Source organism: Canis lupus, chromosome 18 (genome assembly GCF_011100685.1).
Source record: "Canis lupus familiaris isolate Mischka breed German Shepherd chromosome 18, alternate assembly UU_Cfam_GSD_1.0, whole genome shotgun sequence".
Taxonomy (NCBI): Eukaryota; Metazoa; Chordata; class Mammalia; order Carnivora; family Canidae; genus Canis; species Canis lupus.
Window position 1 is genome coordinate 55176376 of NC_049239.1, and position 9671 is coordinate 55186046.

At 54.3% G+C, this 9671-nt stretch overlaps 1 protein-coding gene and 1 long non-coding RNA gene across 2 annotated transcripts in view; one reads left to right on the plus strand and one right to left on the minus strand.

The window, feature by feature from the left end:
• The window catches only part of FADS2 (fatty acid desaturase 2), a 29493-nt gene extending 21562 nt beyond the window's left edge, over positions 1-7931 (minus strand). The window contains exon 1 of the mRNA XM_038564342.1: positions 7662-7931. Within this exon, the coding sequence (XP_038420270.1) occupies positions 7662-7868 (207 nt within the window). The 5' untranslated portion in view covers positions 7869-7931. The remainder of the gene's footprint in view (positions 1-7661) is intronic.
• Positions 7932-8393: 462 nt separating this feature from the next.
• Positions 8394-9415, plus strand: LOC111091016. Its single transcript, XR_005373681.1, has 2 exons — positions 8394-8772; positions 8871-9415. It is a non-coding gene; the product is annotated as an uncharacterized LOC111091016 (long non-coding RNA).
• Positions 9416-9671: the final 256 nt, after the last annotated feature.

A 9671-nucleotide genomic window follows, 5' to 3' on the forward strand; every position in this document is an offset into this window, starting at 1 on the left:
TTCGGGATGCCTCTGGGTGAGTTGGAAAAATGTACCCCTCCAGGTAGCTTCACAGGCTGGGCCAGGCCCAAGGAGGATGAGTGCCTCCGCTGGCACCCGGGGAATCACACCACCCGCCACCCCATGCACATGGCTTACAGTGAAAAGCATGGGGCTGGATCCTGCTACAGCATGGAAAATGTACTTAGGAAATCATGTCAAACCAAAAACAAATACAGAACTAGGTAAAAAAAAAAAAAACCATGCCTGAAAAAAAGCTTTTTCATAATTTGACAAAGTATGAAAATAATTACAAAAACAATCATCAAGAACTTTGGAGAAACCCTAAATTATTATATGTTAAGGTGGTGGCATTATGTCTTGCTTTATTTCATTACTTTTCAAACTTTCTCTAACACTGACATACCATTGCTTTTAAATTTTTTAAATGTTATATAATAATATTATTGTAATTCCAATTATAAAATTATAACATGCATGATTTGAGCAAATTCAGAGACTGTACAGAAGAATGAAGAGGAAAATAAATGCCACCCAGAGTGACCACCGTTGCTAATATTTTAGCTTATTGCCCTCTGGGTTTTTTCCTATATGCGTTATGTATATTATTACATAAATCATCTCATAACAAATATGGCATTTCCATTAGAGATGAGCTGGCATCAGGTCCCCTTCATGGACTACGGTATAATGTCCCAGTAGCAAACAACATTTACTCTGCGGTGAGCCAAATTTTGAGACATTGCAGGATAGAGGACAAAGTCAATGACGCCGTGAGAAACCAGGAGAAACATAAATATAGTGGGGGGGGAAAGTGTGTGCGTGCATGTATGTGAGTGTGTGTTGGGAGGGGGTATTCAGATTTTTAAAAAATGAAAAAGATAAAACAAAAAGATTATAAAAACAGTAATGCTTGGGGCACCTGAGTGACCCAGTCAGTTAAGTAGCTGCCTGCCTTCGGCTCGGGTCACGATCTCAGGGTCCTGGCATTGGACTCCCTGCTCAGCGGGGAGCCTGCTTCTCCCTCTCCCTCTGCCCATCACCCCCTACTTGTGCTCTCTCTCTGTCAAATAAATAAATAAAATCTTTTTTTTTAAATGGCAATGCTTGATTTGAAAGGTTCCTTTTTGGAGGGGGGGTGGGGAAGATCCAGCTGTTACATAAGACACTTCTGGAGTTGAATGAGAAAACTGGAATATGGACTGGATATCTGGCCACGTTGAAGAGTTACTATTTATTTTCTTAATCGCAACAAAGGTATTGTGATTATGTTAAAGAATGTCCCTATTGTTAGGAGCAAGCGATGAAGAATTTAGGGATGAGGTGGAATTGTTGACACTTATTTTCATATGATTTGGCTAAAGAGAATCTCATACAAAAAAAAGTTAGATATATGCACAGAGGCAGAATGCAAACATGGCAAAATGTGAAGATTAGTGAATCTTGGTTGAGGAAATGCAGGTGTTCACTTCCTCTTTCAACAGTTCTGCATGCTTAGAAATTTGCAAAGTGTTTTTAAAGGAAAGAAGAACCGGGAAAGTACCCACAACTCATAAGCACGTTTTCAGCTGCCACCAAAGTATCTCAGGACAGCGACTGCCAGGCCTCTCCTGATTCCTTACTGTATCCCTGGCATCAAGTCTTTTTGTTCGGTCTTTATTTGAGTCTAGAACAGACTTACAAAGCAACATTTTGTGCAGTTTAAAAAAAATGTCTGTGCCTGCCCCCTACTTGAACAGAAAGACGGTAGCAGAGGATCAAATCAAGTCTCTTTTCAGAGAAGAGATGCGAGGCTCTTCTAGGGCCCTGGGCAGGTGGTAGGGACACCTGGGGGCCAGTGCTGACCAGCTCTGCCACTCTGGGCCACAGGCTCTGACCCTGGCCTCAGCGTCCTCTGCAAAGCGAAGTCCCTCCCAGCACCAAGTTTGAAGGCCCTGGGGAGAGGCCTGCCAGGAGCTTCCACGTCAGGGCCTGGGTGTCAGCGGTGCAGCGCCTTCCAAAGTCAGAGCCTACAGAAGCTCTTTCATTGGTCGTCCTCACATCAGACCACAGCTTTCGAGAAATGGTGGGAAGTCTTGGGCAAGGCAGTTTCCTGAGGGCCAAATGCTGTGTCTGATAACTAAGCCACCACTCTCCCAGTGAGAAGATAAAATTCAAGTCTGCAAGTGACTTTTTTTCTCACCCAGCACCTACCGCCCCCGCCCTGCATCCCCCTCCCCCTCCATCCACCAGGTTCCGGTCAGGCCCTCAAGCCCTTGCCTGGGCCGGGGAACTTGGTGGAGTAGACTCCCATCCTGACCCAGGCCATTCCTTGGCCATTTCCAGATGGCTCTCAGGTGGCTTCTAACCTCCATGAGTCCAGGGGGAGGGAAGGGCCACATGACAGGGAGGGAGACAGGAGCCTTGTTTCTGTCACCTCCCAGAAGCCTGAGTGCCCTACAGGACAGATGAAGACACCAGAGTGCAAGAAGCACACATCCTCTGCTCCAAGTGACAGAGCCAGGATCAGATGTAAGTTCACCTGACTCGGGGGCTGCTTCCCTACCTGCCACGGTCCACAGGCCTCACGCCTCCTACCAGTTTAGAAAGCCGAGTGCTGTTAGATCATCTTATTGTCCGTGGTACATCGGACAGCTTTCTGTGCAGGACAGGTGAGGAGCACCAGTGAACCACCAAGCTCGTGCCCACGCCGGGGCCTTTGCATGGCTCTTCCTTCTGCCTGGGAGCCCTGCTCCCAGTAGGGTCCCATGCCTGGCTTTTCCCATTCTCCAGTCCCATGTTCTCTCTTGGACATTGACCTGTTTTGCCTTCTTCCTGACAGTTACCGAATTCACAGGTTATATTACATACTCACTTCCTTATTGTCATTCTCCACAAGAATGTGAGCTCCCACAGGGAAGGGCCACAGCAGTCTCATTCGCTGCAACCCCAGGGCTGACAACAATGCTGGAGAGGTGCTCACAAGTGCATGTGAGGGCCCAGGATGCCATAGCCATGCCCCCTCTCATCCCAGGAAACTTACCCATCCTGCAATCGTGTTCAGACGCTTCTTGCACCGTTTAGTGCAACCCAGCTTATGCTTCTAAGGCCCCAGAACTCTTTGTCTTCTCCAGCACCCATGCTGGTGTTTGTCAAGTTGCCACAAGCTGAGACAGGGAGGCTAGCCACTGAGCCATGGGCTTTGTGTACATAAGCCACTCATCTTTACCAAACTCTTAGGCAGGTCTTATTTTAGAGACAAGGAAGGAGACTGAGGGAGGCGAAGCTGCTAGGCCACAGTCACCTTCCAGGTGCCTACATCTAGAGTTTTCCAATGCTAAGACACAGGCCTCAATCAAAACAAGCTTCCCCCCCGCCAGGAGTCAAGCACCTTTTGTGCCTTCCCCTTCAAAATGTCATGGATGGACCTCACATATCCACAGAAGGTTCCCAGTAACTTCGGTTATAGAAGTGTCTGGCTGGCGCTAGGTAGGTCACCAGGCAGGGCAAGACAGGGCCAATCCAAACATTGACTTTGGAACAAGAGTTGGAACCAGGGTCTATCCTCGTTTGACAGGGAGAGAGGCCAAAGGTTTATCAGGAAGGTCTGAGACAAGGGTAAAGAGAAAGAAGTAGCAACAGCTTGGGAGCAGACTGGAACTGTCCTCAGGAGGCCAGGTGTATGGGCTGTGGGAGAAAGGGCCAAAGATTCCAAAATGGAAGACACGTATGCTGCATTTCCTGTTTCTGCCACCATCCAGCACCAATGCCAGACAACTTCTGCATGAAGACACCTTCCCCGGTCCGTGCCCACTCAGGGTAGAGCTGGCAACTCCTCCTACCACACCGAGGGGTAGATGCCATGATTTGTTTCTGGCTGTGCCCACCTTCTCTGCAGAACAAAGCTGGTCTCCAGTCCAGCTTTTATACATCTGGGCACTTAGCCTGGGACCTGGGAAGTACAGGAGGAGCAAACAAAGGGCATTCCACATTGCAGGTAGTGGTCCTGGGAACCAGGACTCTGCAGAACAAGGGGTTAAGGAGGAAGAAGCAGACAAGGTATCCTGAGTTCTCAGCTAGAGACAGGGTCACCGACTTCCTTTCTATTGCAGAGCCCCTGGACCACGCCCCATCCCCAGGAAAGAAGCAATGGAGGCTGTGGGCGGGGTTCGGGGACCAGGGTGCCCTTGGGTGAGAGAGGGCACATTGGCTGATGATGGCTGGCACACATAGCGTCCCAGGGGAGGGAAGGGCTCCACAGCACAGGGAGTAGATGCCAACAGAGGCAAGCTGACAAACTTGTCGTTCTCACAAATGATGAGGGATGAGGGATGGGAAGATGCTGGGCTGGGTCCTTCCCTGAGGCTGCAGCCAGTGGGGCTGGGACTGTCCTGTCCACATCTAGCTCAGGAGGTACAGCTCCCCTCCAGGCACAGAGGACAGGTGTCCTGCAGTCGATGCCTTTTCCTATGGTAAATATGGGGTCACTGAACTTTCTCTTCTTCACCTGCTATTTCCTATTTACTGAACTCCCTGCTCTGTGTGCTGGGAACATGCACACACATGCACACACATGATAAGGGACACCCAGTAATGATCCATCACACCTGTAGTGCGTCCTGAAGTTTAAAGAGTGAACTCAGGACACCTGGGTGGCTCAGGGGTTGAGCATCTACCTTCTGCTCAGGTCGTGCTCCTGGGATCAAGTCCCACATCAGGCTCCCCACAGGGAGCTTGCTTCTCGCTCTGCCTTTGTCTCTGCCTCTCACGAATGAATGAATGAATGAATAGAATAGAATAAAACTTTTTTTAAAATAGTGAACTCATGCATAGCCCATTTGAGCCACAGTCCATTTGAACCACAGCCCATTTGAGCCTGGCAACAACAGATCTGTGAAAGCAAAATTCATGGTAATGCCTCGCCTAGGAATTCATAAAGCTGATGCAAACCTAGGTCCTCTGCCTCTGAATACCATGACCCTCTGGCCCTGTCTAAAGGAGGTCAGAGGGGTTCCTGGGTGGCTCAGTTGGTTCAGTGTCTGCCTTCAGCTCAAGTCATGATCCTGGGGTCCCACAGTCAATGGATGATCAATGATAGAGTCTGCATCAGATTCTCTGCTCTGTGGGGAGTCTGCTCCTCCCTCTCCCTCAGTCCCTCCCTCTGCTTGTGCTCTCTCACTCTCTCTCTTTCTCGGTCTCTCTTTGTCAAAGAAATAAATAAAATTTTTAAAGATGTGGCTTAACGCGGATAGGGCAGGAAAAGCTGGAGACAAAGGCAGGTGTGGTGCCCAGAAGGAGAGGACCCAGCACCATGCCTCAGCTTAAGAGGGAGGGAAGCAAACCCACCAGATGCGGTTACTGTCTGAACTGTTCATCTTACAGCTGACTGCCCAGGGGGCCCAGTTCAGAACCGTGGAGAGACTGAATAAATGTGTGATAAATCACAGCTGAAGATAAAAACCACAAGTAGGGAAAGTTCTGCAGTGGTGGGCCTTGGTCTTGAAGAGCAGGCATCCTTGGGACTCCCAGGGTTCCTTTTGCCCTCAGCAAGGCAAAAGGCAGAAAGTACTGGAGGGCCAGAGGTAGAATGGGAAGTCAGGGGAGGGAGGCAGGGGGAAAAGGTGCGTGGGCTCTGTAATGGGGCAGGGAGGACTCCGTAATGGTAGATCCTGGGCTTAGGGCTGGGCACTGCCACTTGAGCAAAGTTTTGAAACCTAAGAGCAATGAGAGATACCTCCATGGCTTTTCTGAGGGCCAACTGCACTAGCATGCCTGAATGTGCTCTGTGAGTTGCAAAATTTAGCACCTGTATTCTTATAGACAAGGCCAAGTTCTAACTTCTGCAGAAGTACCAAAGGATAACTGCCCTTGGCTAGGTCACTCTTCTGCGGAAGAGGTGGTCCTAAGTTCTGCGGCCTTTTCTTCAGAAACAGGAAAATCCCTTATGGAGGCCCTGAATTGTCCCAAGAAAAGCTTCCTTGACTTTCAGCCTCATAAGAAGGATATTACTGCAATGTGATCGGCTCAAAACCTGTGATCGGTGCATGCACTGAGTGTTCCAGGGCATCTGAACTCTGTCTATGGACTAGTCCCTCCCCAACTTGCATGACCCAAATACTCTGTCGCTCCCCAAGCTCCAGGGAAGAAGTCAGTGCTCTGAGGACCAACGCTACCTGCTGCTCAACAACCTAAGGCCAAGGGTCTCTTGCTAGACTACTCCAGCCTCCGCAAGTCTGCATCCCACATACCCTGTGCTGCCCATGGTGCCACCCTGGTGGGGACCTGGTCCAGACAGCGAAGAGAGGAGAATCCAGTTGCCCACTCCATGTTACTGTACTATATCCCCAGTTAGCACATACAATACCCTATAAACCTCATCTTAGGAGGTAGTAAGCTTTGGAAATAAAGGTTATGTAATGCGTTGCTCCAACACATAAAGCTGGCATAGATTTAAACTTTTTTCCTTGTTTACATAATCCTCATCTTCTTACTTGCTGGACAAGAAGCAATCTTTCCAGTGCTCACTTACAGCTTATGAAGTGCTTTGCTGCACAATACATCTTTATCCACATAAGAAAAACACATTTCATGGTGAGAAGACCTCAACCAGGAGTCAGGTATTTTGAGAACTGCCCTTACCCAGCTTCCTATGGACAACTGTGGGAAGGGCCCCGTCACATAACAGATGGGCTGGGAAACCTTATGCCCACTAAGTTATGGTTGGCAGTCCAGCCCCCAGGGCTGAGCAGCGTTCACAAGCAGGTAAAACCAGATGAGCCCCAGAGTGGTAGGCACCATCTATGGTTGACCACCTTCGGGATCTTGCATGTTGCCTGGATCCTGCTCCCCAAAGCTGTAAGCCATTTACAGTCTAGATTATAGCTGCCTGGTCTGGCCTGCCTGGGTACGCCTGGTCCAAAGAGACTTAGAAGAAGCAGGGAGATGAAAAGTTCTACTGACTCACAGGGGCTCATACAGCTAGAAGAGCAAAAGCCGCAGAGCATGCAAACGATCCAGGGGCCACGATCTGGGTGTCGGCCCACCGCCTCTCCCCTGTTCACCCTGCCCAAGTGGCTTCCAGGTCACTACCACCGAGGGGCCCCTTTCTTCCCTTTTAGACCCTCTTAGGCTCCCTCTCTCCCATTCGAGTCCTTTGGGCTCCAGCAGCGCCTTAAAACAATGCAAGGATTTCAGACTGGGGGGTCGGGAGGTGCCAAAGGGACACAGCCAAACCTTTAGTGTGGGTGAGACAGGGCAGCTCTGACTCGGCGGGAGGCCCCACCATCCCGATAGGTTTAGGAGTGCAAGATGAGGGAAGGGCATTCCTGGCAAGATCTGGAAACAGAGGACCATTGAGTACTGGAGGAGTCCGGGAGTAACCCCGGCCCAGCTGGACCTGCTGCCAAGCCAGCCTGATGCTGCTAAACCCGCGCGGCTCCCGGCTCCTCTGGACCCGGCCTTGGCAAACAAACCCTCCTGCCGATCCCCCAGCCCCGGCGCCCAGGAGCCTGCCCGCCAGTGGGTCGTGGCGGTCCGGGAGCGCGGGCGCAGGGGCTCCCGGGCGGTGCCCCCGGGGCAGCCATGGCGGCCTCCGGGACCAGGGGCAGCGCGCGAGCTCCCCCCCGTCCCGCCCCGTCCCTCCTTCCAGCCCGGGGCCCCCGCTCGGCGCCGCGCAGCCTCACCGTGGCGTCTTCCCCCGCGTAGTGCCCGATGACCCGGTGGCCCCCCGGGTGCCGGCTGGACCATTTGGTGATGTTGTAGACCTTGCGGTCGATGACGAGCCACTTGTCGGTGCGCAGGTTGTGCTTCTGGATCTCCTCCCAGCAGAAGGTCTGCAGGGGCGCCTCGCGCTCGGCGGCCCCCTCGCCCTGGTTGCCCCCCTTCCCCATGCTGCGGCGACCGCGGTGCCCGCGCGCTCTGGCCCCCTCGCCCGCCGCCCGAGTGTGCGGCCCGGGCCTCCCGGCCTGCGGCTTTTGTCTCCTCCTCCTCCTCCTCCTCCTCCCCCCCCCCGCGCGCCCCCTCCCCCCTCCCCTCCCCTCCCCTCCCCCAGCCCCGCCGCCCGCCGCCCGCCGCCCGCCGCCCGCGCGCAGGACCCTCCCCGCCTTCCCTCGCGCCCGGCCCGGCCCCGCGCGCCCCCGGCGGCCCCTCTCCTCCGCCCGCCCCCGGCCCCGGCCCCGGCCCCGGCCCCGGCCCCGGCCCCGGCCCCCGCCCGCGGCTCCGCGGCCGCCCGCGTTCCCACCGTGATCAGCAGAGCGTCTGCACCAATCCGGGCGCGTCGCCCCGCCTGCCATTGGCCCAGGAGGATCTTTCGAAGGCCAGCGGGCTGCCGCGGCGCTCCCCGGCTCCCCGGCTCCCCCGCCCGCGCGCCCTCGCTCAGTCCCGCCGCCTCCCCGCCCCCACCCGCCCCGGCCGCGGGCGCCCAGGCCCCCAGCCCCGCGCCCCGGGGTGTCCCCGACTGTCCGCGCTCCCCACGTCCGCGCCGTCCTCAGCCTCCCCCGAGCACCCCGCGGCCCGGACCCGCCCAGGGCCAAGACGCCCGGGGTCAGACTCTCGGGAAGGAGGGAAGGACCCGGGGCCGCAGCGGGCGGGGGAGCGCAGGGGGCGCGCGCTGGCCCCACCGGGAAGCGCACAGGCCGGGCGGCGAGCGAGCACCCCGAGCCCCTGGCAGGAGCGCCCCGCGGGCTCCAGGAAGGAGAAGATGGAGGAGGCAGAAGGGAGGCGGGAGACGCAGGCCCGCGGAGCCCGGAGGACGCAGACTGCTTAGGATCGGCGCCCTGAGCCCTGGCTCCCGAGGTGGCCCGGGGATGAACGGGACCAAGTGGGGGGCGAGGACAGCCTTGGGAACCGGGAGGCCCTAAGCGGCCCTCATGCTGCAATGGGATGACTTCTAGGTCCCGGGTCGCTGGCACACTCCCCTCGTGAGCTTCTCAGCCAACCCTGTGAGGTGACCGCGGAGCAGGCCTAGCTCCATCTTGAATCCAGTTTGCCTTGAACGCTGCTCCCTCCCCTGCTGCTCCACCGAAGACCTGTTTGCACGCTGCAAGCCCGCTGGGGAACCCGCTGGGGAACCCGCTGGGGAACTAGCCGACCTTTAGGTTTTTAGGTTTTCATAGGAACACTGAATTAAGACAGGACACATGGCACAAAATAAACTAATCGGCGTATTCTTGCAGATCACCCCATAAGCACGTGATAAGCTTATATGATTCTGTTTAAGGCTTCCTAGGGAGCTCGAACCGGACGCATGTTCACTGAAGACCCCTGATGGATTTGCTCAAGCCCCTGTGGCACCTCAGCCAGTTTCTGTTTCCTGTTTCCCTCCCGCTTTCAAAGCCCCTCTTTGTGCCCATAGGAAGATGGTTTCTTGGGACATCAGTCCATCATCTTTTTTTGTTAGATGGCTTTCTGGAATAAAGTTGCTTTCATTGCTGCAACACCTGTGTCTTAACTTACTGGCCTGTGTTTGGTGGCAAACAGGACCCACGTTGTTATATCAAACTACAACGTGGAGACACGGAAGTTTAAGAAAGATGAAATAGGCAGGTGCTTGCCGCCAGCAGCTAGCACTGCCAGGCAGTCTCCAGACATCACCCTGCCTCTCCCCTAATGAGGTCAGTGGAAAGGATTCATTGTAGAAACTTGGCTGGGGAGCAACCTGATGCCGGGGCGGGTAGGAAGATCATGCTAGCCAA